The 19,553-nt window shown below is 47.1% G+C and overlaps 1 protein-coding gene across 2 annotated transcripts in view; it reads right to left on the bottom strand.

Annotated features, from left to right (window-relative positions):
• Positions 1-15,068, bottom strand: part of EFHD1 (EF-hand domain family member D1) — a 33,706-nt gene extending 18,638 nt beyond the window's left edge. Inside the window, exons 1-2 of one of the 2 annotated variants that reach the window (XM_073581237.1) lie at positions 14,621-15,068; positions 3,568-3,715 (exon numbers count right to left, since the gene is read on the bottom strand). In XM_073581237.1, the coding sequence (XP_073437338.1) occupies positions 3,568-3,715; positions 14,621-14,910 (438 nt within the window). In that variant the 5' untranslated portion in view covers positions 14,911-15,068. Of the gene's footprint in view, positions 1-3,567; positions 3,716-14,240; positions 14,372-14,620 lie in introns of those variants that run through there. The other variant, XM_073581236.1, reaches the window with a different exon arrangement.
• Between the last annotated feature and the right edge of the window lie 4,485 nt (positions 15,069-19,553).

The following is a 19,553-nucleotide window of genomic DNA, read 5'->3' as shown; positions in this document are numbered from 1 at the left end:
CCGAATTCCTACGCTGGATACATTGCTATTACTATGTAAAGATTATAAATCCACATCAGTGGCAGCAGCTCCTACGTTGTCGGAGCTTTCCGGCAATTATGAAAACCCGACCTTGACCCCTTTACTGCACACCCTGAATAAAAATAACGTGTCATACAAACCTTAAAGGGAATCTGTCACCATATTTGACCTAACTATTAATATATCTGACACATCTGCAGGTTCCTCTCAGCTTCCATCTCACAGGCAGGCAGGGTTGCAATATTGTTGCAATACTGCAGCGCTCAGAGCCACAAAAAAAGATGTTGGGAGCCAGAGTTTTCTTTGTGACAGCATCCTCCCCATAGCCTTGAAAAGGTCATTTACATACAAGATAAACATGAATTTCTCTGAAATAATATCTTTTGATCTGTTGTCTTAAGGTATGAGTTTATTCAGCTTCCTATGACCTGCATGCCCATATAGACTGCTTAGGAGGGTTGATCCTACTGACAGATTCCCTTTAAGAAGTTTTATCAGTGTTTTGCCAATACCATCATCAGCCCCATAAAAGTTGAATGCAAAAGTACATGTTCAACTGCTGCTCCATTCAGTTAGGGGGTTTGGGACCCTCACTGTAGTGATTATTGGGGGTTCCAGTGATCAAACACTGATCACCTATCTTGTGGATTGACGATAAATGTCTACTTTAAGGACTTCTCTTCATTAAAGGGGTATTCTCAAGTTATTACATTTATTTGGACAGCAAGAATATACGCAAGTATGCAATTGCCTTGCTTCCCCCCCCCCCCATCTACGGTGATTCTCATGCAATGAGATCCTTTATCTTACATTGAGTACAGCCGGTTTCCATGGAGCTCAAAAACTAGTTCATGAATAGATCATGGCTGACAAAATGCACAAGCTACATTCCAAGAGAAGGGTTAACACCCAACATCCTAATATCCCAGCCACCTTTTTCCATCTAGCCCATTAATTTCTATATAGCAGTTAGTTGGTCACCTCCCTCAGCTTCTGACAAGCCTTCAGAGCAGGTCTCCTAAACATGGCTCTCAATGTCTGGAGCTGTACACTTTTTCAAATACTTTGCTCTCTATACATGTAGCTACAGGGACTTCAGATCAAACCAATGATTACTAAATGGAGAACATGTGCTGAGCTTTACGGTTCTACTAATTCTACAGCTTAGTAATTAACCAAAACGGTCACTCAAGGAGGAGGAGAGCCCACCCTGCCAGAAACAAGTAAGGCCGGTTTCACATTTGTGCTTCAGGGCGCAGCGACGGCCTGCGCACGGCCACTGCTAAGCCCCGCCCCCTGCCGTGCCTCCGCCGGTAGCTCCGCCTCCGGGCGCATGACACTGCATGCGTCCCCTATCACTGAGGACGCAGGCTGTGCGCAGTATGCGTTTGGCGGCGCCTGCGTCTTTTGACGGTGCGCCGAGCGCAACCAAATTGCAACAGGTTGCGTTTGGCGCTTGTCGGCGCACCGTCAAAAGCAACCAGGCGCCGCAAAAACGCATACTGCGCACGGCCTGCGTCCTCAGTGATAAAGATAGGGGACGCATGCAGCGTCATGCGCCCGGAGGCGGAGCTACCGGCGGAGGAGCGGCAGGGGGCGGGGCTTAGCTGCGGCCATGCGCAGGCCGTCGCTGCGCCCTGAAGCGCAAATGTGAAACCGGCCTTAGGAGACAACATAGCTCTGAGCTGCTCAAGAGACAACTTAAGAATAGCCCTTTGATAGAATTATACCATTATTACTGTCTAACTAATGTGACCCAAGTCTCTTGCTGCTCCATGTTCCACTAATGAATACTGGTCCTCTCTACCACATCTGGGCGAACTTCTCAAAGCTAGTGCAGATTTCTATTTTTGGACATTAATCACTAGACCACTCATTTTCAGGCTGTATGCATAGGGGGTTGGGAAGGTAGGCATGCTGGGATATATGGTTTACAATACAGCACAGTCAATCTGCAGCCTAAGCCACATTCCCTCTTATTCAATGTTTAATCAGTGGAGGGTCCGACTGCTGAGACACCCACCAATGACAAGGAGCTGAAGTGTTTACCGGTCTGTTGTCCCCATCAGCTTTGTTCAGGTCTTCAGGTAGGAACAAAACTTTTTATGAAACCATCACCACAATCCAAACTAATTTATGTCTAGTCCTTACACATAAAACTTGAATATCACCTGTGAGTAGATTCATGCTACATTGCAGCCAAAGGCAGTGACTAAAATAATAGCAATGTGTAATCGGCACACCCTGAGCGTCTTGTAATTTGCAGACTATTCTGGTGGCAGATAATTTTGACTCACATTTTCACCACTATCATGTTCTGAAAAAAATATGACTAGTCAGCTCACCACTTTTAGTCCAGCTAGATGTCCAGCATGCGCACGGACAAGGGTGAAGCAACCACAGCAGGATCCAGTAATGAAGAGTAACGTCCAGCAAATAATCAAAAGATAAAATTTAACTTTTAATGCAAACACTGGTTAAAATTCCATTTAGATAATGTCCAGCACAATACACACACTGGCTCAATGCCACTAATGATCAACGCGTTTCGACCTGTGGGTCTTAATCATGATCTCTTGCTAAGACCCACAGGTCGAAACGCGTTGATCATTAGCAGCATTGAGCCAGTGTGTGTATTGTGCTGGACATTATCTAAATGGAATTTTAACCATTGTTTGCATTAAAAGTTAAATTTTATCTTTTGATTATTCGCTGGACGTTACTCTTCATTACTATCACGTTCTGGGCTCTTTGTAACATCAACATGTTGATAAAATGGTATAAAAACACCACATTTCCTCATTAGTTATGGCAACCATAACATTGCTCTACAGTTCGCAATTATGTTAATATAGTAAAGGGGTTGGCACATCATAATTCATTACATATATTCATAGGACAGGTATGATCGCTGAAAGCCCCACCGACATGGAGAACAGGACTCAAGAGTAGAGTTGAGCGACTTTGGTCGGATTGGGTTTTGTGAAACCCGAATTAAACAAAATTTGAGTCGGATGAAACTGGTCCGACTAGGGCAAAAAAGTCCAAGTTTCGTCCGAAACCCGACCCCAATGCAAGTCAGTGGGAAATAAAAGTCGGCATTGAGCAGATGACATTCATCCACTCAATGCCGACTTTTATTCCCCATTGACTTGCTTTGGGGTCGGGTTTCGGACGAAACTTCGGCTTTTTTTTTGCCCTAGTCGGACCAGTTTCATCCGACCCAAATTTTGTTTCATTCAGGTTTCACTAAACCCGATCTGACCAAAGTCGCTCAACTCTACTCAAGAGTACTGCAGGGGCTCCATCACTATATTCATTGTCTATAGGACTGATGGAGATGTTTGAAATACAGTACTCATCTGTCAGTCCCATACACAATGAATGGAGAGGAGAAGTTCATGCCCGGCCATCACTCTGTATAAAAAGGGGACTCATTATCCCCATTTGGGACCAGTCAGTAAGACACTTTTCACACCTACATGTGATTAGGTGATAAAAGGGTTGCCCCACCATAACCTTACTTACAAGTGATTAAGTTCATACCTCTCGGAAGTTCATCTTCCCATCAATATCTTCATCCACTTCTTTTATCATGTTCTTCAAACCAAGATGAGTCTGTGGAGCTCCTAACTTCTCCATCATAAGCTTCAGCTCCATTAGGTCTATGAAATTGTCTCGTCCAGTGTCATATCTAGAGAGCACAGAAGGGAAAAAAAACAAAACAAAAAAAAAAAAAAAAAAAAAAATCAGACCAGATTATGATTTATGCACCTAATTGTCAGTGAGGCCAAGTAGCCCTATGTAAATAATGTGCTATTCGTGCGGAATGAAAAATCATGAGACTTTCTACAATACATTGTGCTTCAATTTCTTACAATGTTTGTTCGCCATCAGAGCAGACAATGACACTTGTTTAGGACAAAACACTATTAGAATCTATCCGATTAGGCAATATTCTGTACCGTAATACATCCAAGAGCTTCTAAAGGGTCATAATTGGGCATCCACAGATCTCTATAGGGCAACCATAGACCTCCATATTCCTATAACGGCTCACAGAGGGGTGAAACATTGCATGCCATACTATGGGGCTAGTTTACCCTAGACACAGGCGTTATTGCGCCAACATAAGCAGTCTCATAGTGCACTAAACAAAGATATTCAAAGTTGCATGGGACTTTGTGCCGCAGAGTAACCGGCAATAGCAAGAATCTACCGTTTCAGTACTCACGGCAGATATGATGTTCAGGGGACGAAGCAATCCTACAAGTTGAACGCAGCAGTTCACCATCTATATATGTACTGTATATGCTTCAGCACTGAAAGAGCCCATCTGGCCCCCCTAGACAACACATCAGTGAATCCACATAAATAACGTCACAGTAGATGGGAACATCTAGGGGGGGAAAGACTGCTTTATCAGCCGCAGTTATGCAAGTGGAAATTTAGGCCCTTAAATCAAGAAATCTGTGGAGTGACCTATAAATAGGAATGCATTCCAGCACACGGCGGCCGTTCACATGGATTTTTGTTGGCCTGCTGCTTTAAGAGAGGGAAAAAAAAAAAAAAACAAAAAAAACAAAAAAAACAAAAACTTATTCTGGGTTTAAGTGGAAGTTATGAAAAGGGAAGATAGAAGCTGAGCACGAAACCTTCAGGCCATTTATAGACATGTCTGTAGGGCAGGGGATGGATGTATGGAGCCGCCAGTACATACACAATCTGCAAGGAAGCCTGGTGTTACTACACACGACGCACACATAGGATAATGTTAGAGCCATGGAGACTGAAAGAACAGAAAATGGCTGTACTTATAACATCCTGGGCTCCGGTATGTATACACACGAAGCTTACACACTGGAGCCACAAAGATAACACAAAACTCCTCGGTAAATAACTTGTCACTTCATGTATCAATGGCAAAACTACATCCTGGTACTCAGCGGACAATGGTATAATAACAGTTTCAAAACACAAGTCATAAGTAACAACGTTAACAATACAGTAATTAAAGTAAAATAAGACGACCCTGCTCGTGAGAGCTTACAATCTACAATGAAGTGGGGGAGATACAAAGTACAGATGTGTATTTACAATGATGGTCCAGCCATCTTGAGAAGGTGGGGGACAGATAGTGAATGGGCTACATACTCACACTTGCACATAAAATGACTGATTAGTGAACGTGATAGGCTGCTCTGAATAGATGTGTTTTGAGAGAGCGCCTAAAACTGTGCAAATTGTGGATAGTCCTAATTTCTTTGGAGTAGAGCATTCCAGAGGATTGGCACAGCGCGGGAGAAGTCTTGGAGTCGGGAGTGGGAGGTGCGGATTAGTGAAGAGGTTAGTCGAAAGTCTTTTGCAGAGCGCGGCGGTCGGCTAGGCCGATAGACAGAAATGAGGGAGCCGATGTAGGGGGGTGCCACACTGTGGAGAGCTTTGTGGGTGAGAACAAGTACTTTGAATTGGACCCTATAATGAATGGGCAGCCAATGTAAGGACTGACGAAGAGCGGACGCGTCCGAGTACCGATTAGCAAGATAGATGACCCTGGCTGCTGCATTAATTATGGACTGGAGTGGGGAAAGTCGAGTAGCGAGGAGGCCAATTAATAGAGCGTTGCAGTAATCCAGGCGGGAGTGGATCAATGCAACAGTGAGGGTTTTTGTTGTTTCCATGATGAGAAAAGGACGAATTCTGGAGATGTTCTTTAGGTGTAGGCGGCAAGAGCGGGCAAGACATTGTATATGGGATGTGAAGGAGAGGTTGGTGTCAAACATAACACCCAGACAGCGTGCCTGCTGCCGGGGTGTTATAATGGTGCCACCCACGGAGCGGGAAATGTCAGATTTAGGGAGGTTAGTAGATGGCGGGAGCAGAAGTTGTTCAGTTTTTGAGCGGTTAAGTTTCAGATAGAGAGCGGACATGACAGAGACTGCGGACAGTCACTGGAGTTCGGTTGTACAGCGGGGGTAAGGTTAGGGGATGACGTATATAGTTGTGTATCATCAGCATAAAGATGGTACTGAAAGCCAAATCTGCTGATGGTCTGTCCAATTGGGGCCGTGTAGAGAGAGAAGGGGGCCAAGGACTGAGCCCTGAGGTACTCCGACAGCGAGAGGAAGAGGAGATGACATGGAGCCAGCGAACAAAATACTGAAGGAGTGGTCAGAGATAGGAAGAGAACCAGGAGAGAGCGATATCCTTAATGCCTAGTGACTGGAGCCTATGGAGTAGGAGACGGTGGTCAACAGTGTCGAAAGCTGCAGAAAGGTCGAATGAGCAGAGAGTGTTCCCCGTTACATTTTGCTGTCAGAAGGTCATTGGTCACTTTGATGAGTGCAGTTTCAGTCGAATGTAGGGGTCGGAAGCCAGACCGTGAAGGGTCTAGGAAGGAGTGAGTGGAGAGGTAACGGGTAATGCGGCAGTAGACTAGGCGCGCCAAGAGTTTAGAGATGAAGTGAAGATTGGAAACTGGTCTGTAGTTGTTTGTGCAGGATGGGTCGAGAGTGGGTTTCTTTAATAATGGAGTAATGATAAGAGTGTTTGAAGGAGGATGGGAAAATGCCTGAGGAGAGATTAAAGATTGTAGTTAGGCGACTTGTGATGACTGGAGAGAGAGACTGGAGGAGTTGTGAGGGAATGGGGTCGGTAGTGCATGTAGTTGGGCGAGAAGAAGAGGGGAGTCTGGAGACTTCTTCTGTGATGGGATCAAATGTGGAAAGTGAGCCAGGGGAAATGCAGGTAGGGATGGGAGTCACAGCACTTTGTGGTTGGGAGCGGATTTCCTGACGGATATTATCTATTTTCTCTATAAAATGGGAGGCCAGGTCATTTGCACAAATGTCTGAGATAGGAGTTAGTGCTTTTGGCCAGAGGAGGGAGTGAAAGGTGTCAAAGTTTCTTGGGGTTGTTGGCTAGTGAGGAGATCAGGGTGGTGAAGTAGGTCTGTTTGGTGAGGTGAAGGGCAGAGTTGTAGGTTCTTAGCATAAATTTGAAGTGGATGAAGTCTTCTGGTGTGCGGGTTTTTCTCCATCGGCGTTCAGCACTCCTAGAGCATCGCTGGAGGAGAAATTGAGTTTGCGATGTGAGCCAGGGCTGTTTTACTCTGTGTTTGGAGGTTCTGAGGGTGAGGGGCGTTACCTAGTCAAGGGTGGTTGTAAGAGTGTTGTTGTAGTGATGAACAGCCAGATCAGGACAGGAAAAAGATTGGGGACAGGGAAGATTGTAGGGAGTATGAAAGTGTCTGAGGGTTAATGGCTTGTAGATTTCTGAATGTGTGATAGGTAGGAGTGTGCTGGGGTGGGCGAGGATTTGTGAGTGTGAAAGAGAGAATGCTATGGTCAGAGAGGGGAAGCGGCGAGTTATTTAGGTAGGAGATTGAGCAAAGCCGGACGAAGACCAGGTCAAGGGTGTTACCGTCTCTGTGTGTCTCAGAGGTTGGGAGCTGTGAGAGGCCTAGAGAGGTGGTTAGTGATAGAAGCTGGGATGCAGATGTGGAAGTAGGTGTCACGGGGGCTTAGTTCAACTAAGGCTGAAATACCCGGGGCCCCTGTGGTGTCCCTTTACTAGGGGAAACCCTGTCTGACCCTCAACCCAGGGTTTTTGCTGAAGGTGCAAATGCCTGAGCCTCCGACCTTTCCTTATCTCCTGCTCAGCCCTGCACTTAACCCTCCACCCTCCACCCAGTGAGAAGTCACCACCAAAGCTCCCACACAAATAATGACAGACAGGGAGAACTTAAACTGCACTGCGCCGCGCACACACACAGGAATAAACAGTAATGTGAACAGGGCACAACTAAACACAAATATGGGAAGGAGAAAGGATAACGACGGATCATACGACACCAGATATGAATCTCTCTCTCTTGAACACCTCCACTCCAGACCGGAACCACTTGGTATGAAACACAAGCTATAATCGGCGACGCCCATAGGCCAGCATGACTATTTAAAGACCGTGGGCGTGACTAACCATCCAACCTGGTCTCCAGCAGGATTAACCCCCGAGAGCCTGAAGATCAGGCCGGCGCCACTGAGGCTATAGTGGCTGGAGGTGGAACTACCTCTGCCTGCCGGATGCTGTGGTGTGAACAGCGTCCGACATGACAGTAGGGCTGTTAATGGGGATGTTGAAGTCTCCCAGGATAAGAGTTGGTAGTTCTGAGGACATGAAGTGCGGCAGCCAGGCTGAAAAGTGGTCAAGGAAGTGGGTGGGTGAGCCTGGGGGCCGGTATATGACCGCTACTCTGAGGGAGAGGGGACGGAAGAGCCTGATGGTATGGACCCCAAAAGAAGGGAATGAGAGTGATGGAACTGGGGGGGGATGACCTAGAAAGTGCATTGTGGGGACAGGAATATGCCGACTCCACTACCAGGTCTGTTTGTGGGTCTCAGGGAATGGGTGAATTGTAAGCCACCATAGGAAATGCCAGCAGGAGAGACAGTGTCAGAATCCTGAATCCAGGTTTCAATGAGGCCCAACAGAATAAGAGAGTTGTTCAGAAAGTAGTTATGGTATATTATTATATTATATATGTGTGTAATGCCTTACCAGTCCACAGCTAGTCCTGGGCCTCTGCCGCTTTCGATTTACCAATTTTCACCAGGGACGTGCCGCAAAAAAGCTGCAGCCAATCATTTTCTATGGCGATTATATTACCGCTAAGTTCAATGTTGCAGGAAGCGATTGGCAGCAGTGGTCATAAGTGGTGCGACAAGACATTGCCGGAGCCATGGAGGATTGCAGAGTATTGCTCTTATTGTTATTTTACACTATTGTTAGCTGTCTGGAAAATATTTATGGAGCTGAAAACTTCTTCAACAGAAGTCCATTGTAAATATATAAAAGGTTCTAGGTGTAAGGCCGGGATCACACATCCATGAGACACGGACTGTGCTCACTCTGCACATACAGGTGAGGCAGAAATCAGCAAAATCACAGCGACTGGTGACATTACTGAATGCAGCTTGGGCTCCTGGCAATGTGTAGTTCTACCAGAAGGACAGAATCGCACATGGAGATTTTGGTGCAGCTTCTGATGACAAAATTGGATACAAAATGGGCAATATAAAAGGAAAAACTTCTATTTCTCCTTCCCACTAGATAAACTGCACTAAACAAGCACCCAATTCTGCAGCGGTGTTTCCTAACATGCATGCAGCTATAGAAGGTAATGGACACTCATGGATTACGGGCTGGTAATAAGCTGCTCACCCTCCTCCATGATGTTCTTATGCGCTAACATTTTTGTTCTTTAAGAATATAATGAATCTGCAGAATGATCTAAGAGAAAAAAAAAATAAATAAAATAAAGCGATAAAACTTTACAGATAATAAAAGTCTATTATACCACACCTTCCAAACGTAAGATCAGACACTATTAGAGAAAACACAAGCTCGTAATAACGAAAATAAACCTCCCCTGGAAGTGTCAGACAGGAATGTGGAAGGAACGGCCTCCTCGATCTCCCGTCATATGTGTCACTGTTGTAACTTGCCAAGAAATTTCTACCAAGATAAGAATTTTGTCGAGGAAGGTAGTTCCTTCAATGGGAGCACGGGAGAGCCTGGTACATACGGAGTACTGGCTGAGCCAAAGTCTCTGTTCCGAGCTCCTATTAGTTAGAATTGATGAACGTGTGTTTAAATACTCAGACGTCCGTGCAAATTGGTCCGAGATTAGACAACAATGCACGGACTGGCCGCAGTTCTCCCAACCCAAGCGTGACAGCCTAGTAGAAAGACGTGAAGATGTCACGGTGGGGTCGACGGGAGACCCACGGCCAGTCTGTGTATTAGCGATCTGATCTCGGACTGATGAGCAAGGATGGCTGAATGAGCCTTAAAGGAGAGTATCAGGGACTGTTCTGTTAAAGGGAACCTAACTGCCCTGACCAACAGGTGGCGTGAGAGTTCGGCTCCATTACTGCAGCCATGTATGTCTTTCTCTGAAACGCAGTGGCTGGGGATGTTCGTGGCCGGTCCACAGTGGCTTCTCCCCATCCTGCTCTCCAGACTAATAGATGCCCCCCTATAAAGGTGTATTTGGAGAGACTGTTCAGTCTAGGAGAGAAGATGCCCACTGGGTATCCGCGTTGGTTTAGTCATCAGGAATCTCTGCCAAGAGCTGGATCCCCTCCATTGTTTACCAGGCACATCTCCAAACGTTTTGTAGTGTCTGTAGCAGGGACTGCCATTCACATTAACAGTCTGCCCTGAAATGATGTCCTCAAGCTGTGCCAAAATGCAAGAGTTTATTGTATCCGTTTCAAGAAAATCTAGAAGAGACAATCCCCGTTACAGGGGACTTTTCCTTTCCACAATCCTGAATGGGAACTTTGCTTAGCTAGGATAAGGGATGTTAAGACGAACCTCTGTCGGAGCTATAATGGCGACCACAATGGCTGAAACTACTGTTTTATCACAGGCAATCCCTTTAATGAGCGGTCGGGCTTCCAAGGATCCTGCAGCATCCCGAATACATAGCCACATTGCATTTCGATATGCCGATTTCAGCTCATCAATGCGCCATAACAGAGTGCCAATCTCTCAACATGTCAGTCGGCACTCTAACCAGTATTGTGTCACCGGCCTATGCTGCTGGCATCAGATGTGTTGCCGATAGTGATTTTTTTGGGCCATTACAAATGATCGAATCACCAGACGAACAAGTACCGTATTTTGCTAGTTCGCTGGGCAATTGGTGGCATGTTTGGATTGACAACTAATCGGCGAATGGTAGGAACGCTCATTCTGGATTAACTACTGGTGTAAATGCACCATTTCAGTGGTAAACACCACATATAGAAATTGTGGTTTGTGCCGCCACACTGGGCAATGCATGGACCAAGCCTTACTATGTTGTGGCCACATTATGGGGCGGCTTCCAGGAATAGCTGTGCAGTGTCTCACGGCACACATTGGGGACATCTGAGAAGATTACCACCCTCCTTTATGAGGAGGCCCTATACAAGACTTTTTTTTGGCAATTTACTCCATGATGTTTCGGAGGGAGCAGCAGACAACTGTTCCCAGGACCTCTGTGACGGCACTTCGGCTACACAATGCTATGATTGTCAGGGACACTTGCACAGCTGTAGGACAGGCATTAGGGGGCTAGAAATGTCCTGTGTGACCGTACCCCACCAGCATCACAGGGCGAGGTTACATGGCTCCGGCCACATACAGGCACAGTGCCAGGCTCCACTGCTGCACATAATGACCGGGGACCTTGCATATCTGCTCTAGGGGGAAGGTCTGGCAGCTTTTATACCCACACACCCACCACCAAAACACACATGGCTGCTCCAAATTCACACCCATTAACCATTTCAGGGCAAAAGACAAACATGCACTTATCTGTAACCAGGCAGACTTCTTGATCTAGAAGAGAACACATGGCAGATTTGTGGATTCTTGCTGAGAAAACCAAAATAAAACTGCAAAGAAGTTACATTACAATGCAAGGAATGCCATTCAAGGGTATTGAGAAAAAAAAATTCCAGAAATCCCGCCAAGGATGCTACATCAGCAAGTTAAAGGGAATCTGACAGCTGATTCATGCGGCCAATCTGCGGGTGGCACCTATCAGACACTGGCTGCACCATTCCAGGCATATAGGTTTAACTTTGGAATGCTGCAGTATTTCAGAAAAAAAAAGAAAAGCAGAATAAGGCTGTGTGCGCACACTGCGGATTCTGCTGCGGATCCGCAGCGGATTTGGCCCTGCGGATCCGCAGCAGTTTCTGCTGCGGTGTACAGTACCATTATTCCCTATGGGAATTAAAAACCGCAGAGCAGACGCTGCGGAATTTTCCGCGCGGATTTTGCTGCGGTTTCAAATCCGCAGAAAGAATTGCATGTCAATTCTTTCTGCGGATTTCGCAGCAGTTTACCATCTCCTCCATTGTGGAGATGATAAACCGCAGGGCAAAACCGCAGCGCAATCCGCAGATAAACCGCTGCGGATTTTGGAAAATCTGCGCGGATGATTCCGCAACGTGTGCACACAGCCTAAAGGGAACTGGTCACCATTTCTTTCCACCTAATCTGTGAGCAGCATGACCTAGAGACAGACTCTAATATCAGCGATGTGTCACTTACTGGGCTGCTTGTTGTAGTTTTGATAAAATCAGTTTTATCATTAGGAGATTATTGCTACAGGACTAGAAAACCTGCTGCCAGGTAGCCCTCCATACTCATGAGCTCTGTATAACCCCGCCACCACCACTGATTGGCAGCTTTCTGTGTACACAGTAGATGGGCAGGAAGCTGCCAATCAGTGGTGTGGGCGGGTTATACAGAGCTCAGCATTCAGAGAACTGGAAAATAACACATTAGTTTTACCAAAATTATAGCAAGCAGTCCAGTAAATGATACATTACTGGAATTAGGGTCTGTGCCCCTACATCTAGCTGCTATCAGACCTGTCCGGCTATTCTCCAGGTGGCTCGGTCCACAGCAGCTTTTAAAATATGCTTTTCTCTGAAATACCGCATCGATTCAGAGTTAAATATACGTTGCTGAATTCATACAACCACGATCTGATGCATCCCGCCCTAGGATCGGGCAGCATGTGTCGGATGTCAAGTTCCCTTTAATACAGTTTGGATCCAAATCACCACTACAGTAACAGTGGGAAGCAGTGAGAAATGTGCCCGATACCTTATCCAGGTGTCCATTTTTCACATACTGATCATGTACCAATTATAGTCTATGGGATTGATCAAATGTGTATTTGGGGTTTTTTAAGCATTAAAAAAAAAAAAAAAAAAAAAAAAAAAAGGCCATTTTTGACAGCTGATCGAACATGACTATTGAAATCATTGAGTCCATTAAATATATGGACAGCACACAGACGCAATCCCGAGAGTCGTCTGAGTGCATGTGCTGCCATTGTTCTCTGCAGCACAGGTCCTGGTAACACAAGGCAAAATGTGCTGCCGAGAACGAAAATTTGTAGGCAGGCTTAGTCGTTTCACCCTACGAACAAGCGTTCGTCGATGTCGGCTGCCTATCTACAATGACCGTTTATTGGGAATTGGGCTTCCTAGGAAGCTCGCTCAGATAACTGGCTAATGTACATGCACCTTCAGATTGCGGTCTTTGACTAGAGAAGTGCTCAGAGGGCACCTCTGAATGGGGCATAAAGATGCCAGGCCCCGACGGAGCACAGAGCACTGCGCAGCCTTTGAGAAATGCCGGGTCGGTCCGGCAGCAGCTTTTGCCCCCCTCTCCCCAATGAGAACGCTTAAGGGGAAGTCAAAAGAAACATCCGCCAGAATCCAGGGGAGTACAGTAACAATAAAGCATGAATCAGGCTGCGAACACAGGTCATTAGAGCAGGCTGCGGACTACAACCTCATCATCCTGCAATCTTCGTAGGTGCAGGAGGATAATCTAAATGACTGCGAGCACTGAATCATAAGGAGAAGGTATCAGGATGCGGGTGGGGGGGACAGGAACTATGATTCAGCCGGAGGGGACGGTGGTGAAACAAGGACGCTCACCCCGGATAAGGGAGGAGGGGGCCTGAGTAACTAGGAGATGGGAACAATACAAAAAAGGGGAAGACCCCAGTTTAAGGACATGGGATGACGCCAGCTACACATAGGGGGTGGGCTTCCTAGCCACACTGCAGACACGCTGATGGCAGTGTACATGGCACGTCTGATACATGCCACCCGCTGGCATACGTCGCCCATAAAGTGATTGTTTACTTCTGGTGAGCCGACACTAAAGTACAGAAAACTGCCTAAATAGCAACTCCCCAATACTAGGACATTGCACTGAAAGCTGGATGCCACCCGACGCTACTTTCAGACTTTAGTTTTTTAAATCCAGCGGGCTACGGTGAAAAGTTGTCAAACCTGATCCGGTAGAAGCCGCAGCCCGCTGGATCATCTGTTTAGGCCGGAGACGGTGCATGAGAGGGCGAGAGAGTTTTCGGGCATGCGCAGCGGAAAAAAGCGGTCCGGCTCTGTCAAAAAGCGTTGCAGGGAACGTTTTTTTTGCAGACGCCGGACAGGCATTTTTTGCCGTATCCGGCAAAAGCCGGACACGCCGCATGGCCATCAGGCGCAATGCGGCGATAATGCTAGTCTATGGGGAAAAAAGCCAGATCTGGTGGCAACCAGCGCCGGATCCAGCTTTTACATTTTTCGCCGCATCGCACCTGATGCTTAAAAACTGATGTGTGAAAGTAGCCTTACCAAACCACTGCGCGGGGCAAAGAACCAGTGCAGCACAGCTCTCATTCCTCCACCGCAGAGGTGCAGGCTGATTGGCCCCTACATCCCCTGCCCTTTATATAATGGCCTGCCAGGTGGTATAGGGCAGCCACAGGGCATGTTGGGAGTTGTAGTTTCTGAACATATGGACGGCCACAAGTTGGAGTGCGCTGGCACATAATGCCAGGTACCGATTATGATGCCATGCAGCCTTGGCACCGTCTATAACTAGGTGGGGCACACACGCCCATCAGGTGCTCCCTGACATTACACATGCATTAGTGCCCACTACATAGGAAAGCATGGAGCAGCCTCATCCCCCTCTCTCAGCAGTGCCAGGTGTGCCCCCCGTGCCCACTCACTGGCGGAACATGCCCTCCATGTCCTTGATCTGCTTTCTGGAGAACTCCTTGAACTCCGTGTACGGGTTGAAGACCTGGCCCCGGTTGGCCGGCACGGCGTTGCCCTGGTTGATGTCGTTCCTCCGGTTCAGCTTGGCACTCAGCTCGGAGTCGGCGTTGGCATTGGCCGGCTTGTCTCCCTGCTCCCCGTTGGGCACAGCCGGCACCTCGTTCTCTGCCGGCGGTGGCGCCGGGTCATCTTCTAGCACCAAGCGGCGCAGCAGCTTCTGGGTCAGCTCGTTCTCTGCCATGGGAGCCGGGAGCGCAGGACAGAGGCGGCGGGAGGGGCGCACACAAGTGCTCGCAAACTTCCAGCGGCTCTGGGGATAAGGCGGCGGGGAGGAGCCGAGGGCGGAGGAGGACTGCTGCAGCCTGCACTCCCGGAGCTGCCCCCGTGCTCCCTCCGCCTCAGCCCAGGGGCAACAGGTGCATTATTCCCGGGGGCCCCACAGACTACACGGGAAAGTTACCCACTGCGGCCAATAAGAGCGCAGCTCACATTCCCCTGCAGGCTGCAGAATGAAAGCTGTTATCCGGTTGGCTGCAGGACGCCTGTGCGGGAAATGGCCGACTCCCTGCAGTGGGGTTTGCTGTCATTTTTTTTAATATGAATTCATAATATTGATTAATTTATTACCTAACAACCAGACACTCCCTGCATGTGTTGGGACTCATTTTTCGAGCTTGTCAGAAGCAGGAGTGGATAAAAAAACACAGAAGCGGTGACGTGTTTCTATTAGGCAAAGTTCACACTGGGTATTTTTGTTGAGTTTTTTTTTTTTCTGCAGCAAAACCTGAGTGCTTGGCAGGCAAGAAGCTGCGTTTTTTCGTTTTTTTGTGGCAGTTTTGGTGTTTTGCACAGGGGCCCACCGGGGGATTGCCCTGTTACCCTATGGGCCAGTCCGAGCCTGCGCACACATTAGACATAAGGGAGGATCATAGTCAAAATATACCCAAGAGATTCACTAGATGTAAAATTCACAGAACATGCTGTTATTATATGGAGGAATAAAGAATTGATATGATACTTCCTATAGCACGCTGTCTTCAGTTCGTTCAGTGTTTTTGTTTGATAGAGTATTTGATTATCTTTGCTGTATACATACTTGCTTTTCTTTGCTGTGAAACCCCTTCAAATGTTGCACTTTTTTAACGCAATCCAAAGTGGCAAAAAGCATAATGAGTTTTCATGTTTTTATCCCAATCCTGGCCAACTTTGACAAAACAGCTTATCCCTTCCTTCTAATTCATGAACATTTATGCCACATTTGTGGTTTTAATCAGAAGTGTACTACAGTCCGTGACGAGTATCATTTCTTGCGGAGGTGCGCAGCATTTGTAAGATGTTCCTAATGCATTGTGTGCCTCTAAGGCTACTTTCACACATCAGGTTTTCGGCGTCAGGCGCGATCCGGCGTCGTGCCGGAACGCCGGATCCGGCAAATGTTTAGTAAAACCGGATGTGACGGATCCGGTTTTCTGCCGGATCCGTCTTTTTCTTGACAGACAAAACCGGATCCGTCTCATCCGGTTCATCCGTTTTTCTATCCGTTTTTCGACGGATTACGCCGGATCTGGTTTTTAAAATTGACCCTTGTGGCCTTCCGAACGGGATTGGCTACTGGAAAACTATATTTAGCGTGTTCCTACAGCCCTTCTTTGACAGGTTGTAGAGGAGAAAGTGCAGGTTGGAGAGAAGAGCAAGTTACTGGCGAAGATGGATGTTGTCATTGGAAATATTTTGAAGAATTTGGCGGATTTTACAGCGGAGGCGAATCGTTTGAGGGTGATTGTTCTGGAGAAGGAGAGAGCGAGACAGCAGCGCATCAGGCATCGTAGACGACGTTTGTGGATCCACCCCATCACAGCCAAGAGAATGACGCGTGGGGTCTATTCTACACTATGCATGGACCTTCGACGAAACCCGGATAAATTTTTTGGGTATGTTAGGATGAAAATGGAGAATTTTGATTACTTGGTGGAGCGCATTGCACACCTCATAAGAAAAGCGGACACCTATTGCCGCTTCTCTGTTTCACCCGCAGAGCGTCTGATGGTGACTTTAAGGTAAGCCACATTTATTGGATATGATCGCATCAGAGCACACTTTCACTGCAATCTTGTTGGTGGTAATTTGTATCTCCAAGTGTTAGGTCAGTTTTGGTATGTAATGCTGTGATTTAAAACTAATTTATTGTTTTTTAATTCCCCACAGATTTCTTGCAACTGGAGAATCCCTTTCGTCACTGCATTTCCAGTACAGACTCGGGATTTCCACCATATCTGGAATTGTGAAGTACACATGCCGTGCACTGTGGGACTCCTTAGCTGAAGAGTTTTTACCAGAGCGCACAACAGAGAGGTGGATTGAAATTGCTGACAAGTTTCAACAGATATGTCAGTTTCCAAACTGCTTGGGCGCTGTGGACGGGAAACATATCCGCATTGTAAAGCCAGCTGGATCGGGATCGGAATATTTCAATTACAAGAAATATTTTTCAATTGTCCTCATGGCCATCGCTGACGCGGAATACAAATTTATTGCGGTTGATATTGGGGCCTATGGCCGCTCCAATGACTCTCAAGTTTTCAAACTGTCTGCCATGGGGCGTAAACTGTATGGAAACACCTTCCAGTTCCCACCACCTAGACCGCTGCCGCAAACATCTGGTCCACCTATGCCATTTGTCTGTGTAGGGGATGAAGCCTTCCAGCTGTCAGAACACCTTTTGAAACCGTACTCTAGCAGAGGATTGACAAGACCAAAACGCATTTTTAATTACCGCCTCACAAGAGCAAGAAGAATGGTTGAATGTACCTTTGGTATTCTGACAGCCAAATGGCGGGTCCTATTGACTGCGATCAACCTCAAGACAGAAACTGTGGACGAGGTGATCAAAGCGTGCGTGGTACTCCACAATTTTGTTATCTGCAAGGAACCCATTTCCATTGAGGACACCTCTGAAGAAACCACCTTGCAAGATTACCATGACATTACCACTAGAAGTTCTGTGACGGTTTCAGTAATGAGGGACAATTTTGCACTATACTTTATGTCACCTCAAGGCAGAGTACACTGGCAGGATGACAGAGTGTGAAAGATTTGTGCCCTAACCAAACTTGTGTACCTTCTGTACCAACAGTATATACCTTTGCCAACCAAAGTTGGCTATCTTGTCATGGTCTCTATTTTTAGCTTTAGGCCACAGGTGTGTACCTGGTTGTGTTTTATGCAAAGTATTTCACCTTTTAACAAAAGTTGTGTACATTGTTAGGAAATCACCAACAATAAACACAACTTTTTAGGTGAAATACTTTGCTTCAAACACAACCAGGAACACAACTGTGGCAAAAAGCAAAAATTTACCCACAGTTATATACCTAGTTTTGAATACCATTTCCCCTTTTAAATACCCTGTATTTAACCTTTTTCGCCGCAGAAAGAAATGACAGACAACCAGTGTAAAATAATTTAACTTTTATTGAAAAATGTTTTTTTTAGTAAACTTTTTTAAAATTTTAATAAACTTGTTTAATAAAACTTTGAAACTATAAAACTGAAACCATAAAACTGGTCATTTTTATTTAAATACACACATTATAATTCTGTGTAGTGTGTGGTGGAAATACTGCTGTAGGGGCTGCGGGACACTTCGACACTGGGAGTGTGGAGAGAGGACTGGGATCGTGGTGGGGAAGGAACAGTTAGAGGTGAAGGTGTGGAAAAATCTACAGAATGGGTGGACATGTGGGAAGCAGAAGAGGTGGTGGGTGGTGGAGTGGAGGGTTGGGCAGGGACTGTAGGAGCAGATGATGTTGATGGCAAGTTGTATGGGGAAGGAGTTTGGTACGGGGCAGGTTGCTGGAAGTGGGGAGATGTCTGGTACGGGGCAGGTTGCTGGAAGTGGGGAGATGTCTGGTACGGGGCAGGTTGCTGGAAGTGGGGAGATGTCTGGTACTGGGGAGGTTGCTGGTACTGGGGAGTTTGCAGGTACTGTGGAGGTTGCTGGTACTGGTGAGGTTGCTGGTGCTGGGGAGGTTGCTGGTGCTGGGGAGGTGGATGGTGCTGGGGAGGTGGATGGTGCTGGGGAGGTGGATGGTGCTGGGGAGGTGGATGGTATGTAATAGGAGGGGGAGGATGGAAAGTGGCTGGAGGTGGATGGTATGTAATAGGAGGGGGAGGATGGAAAGTGGCTGGAGGGGGTGTAGATGTAATAGGAGGGGGAGGATGGAAAGTGGCTGGAGGGGGTGTAGATGTAATAGGAGGGGGAGGATGGAAAGTGGCTGGAGGGGGTGCAGGTGGAGGAACTACTGTGGTGGGAGGAGGAGGAGGTTGGGAGGTAACTTGCTGGAGAGCAGCGTGGCATGAATGCATTACATGCATCTGCTGGGCAGGAGAGAGCGTTTCCATGCGCTCCACAACAGACCTGAAAAAGGTGTGGTTTGGCGAAGATCTTGCTTCTGAATGCATGGTTTGCAGAAGTGTCTTCACCTCCAGAATGCTGGAGTTGATCTGCTGATAGCCTGCGGAGATTTGCTCTGACAAGACTTTTAGACAGTTCTGGAAAGATGCATTCAGATGCAAGAACTCTGGCGCATAAGTCTTTTCCTGACCCCTCTGCCGCTGCCGCCCAGTACCCGCAGGTGTACTAGAGGTGGCAGGGGCAGAAGGGTGGGGTAAAGGGAAAGCGATCTCCTCACCAGCAGCTTCATGTAATGTAGGCGGCCACGATGCTCCTGTGCTGGTGGATGGGACAGATGGGTCGAATGTGTTGGAAGGCTGGGAAGGTGCAGATGTACCGGGGCGGTTGAAGTGTCCCTCGGTGCCGGTCTCCTCAGGGATCGCCTCAGAAGGGTCCAATCGTGCCGGCTCCCGAGTGCTGCTCACCGTGCT

The sequence above is a fragment of the Dendrobates tinctorius genome, unplaced genomic scaffold, assembly GCF_039654945.1.
Source record: "Dendrobates tinctorius isolate UK_male_01 unplaced genomic scaffold, ASM3965494v1 ptg000069l, whole genome shotgun sequence".
Lineage (NCBI taxonomy): Eukaryota > Metazoa > Chordata > Amphibia > Anura > Dendrobatidae > Dendrobates > Dendrobates tinctorius.
This window is presented reverse-complemented; position numbering and strand designations above follow the sequence as displayed.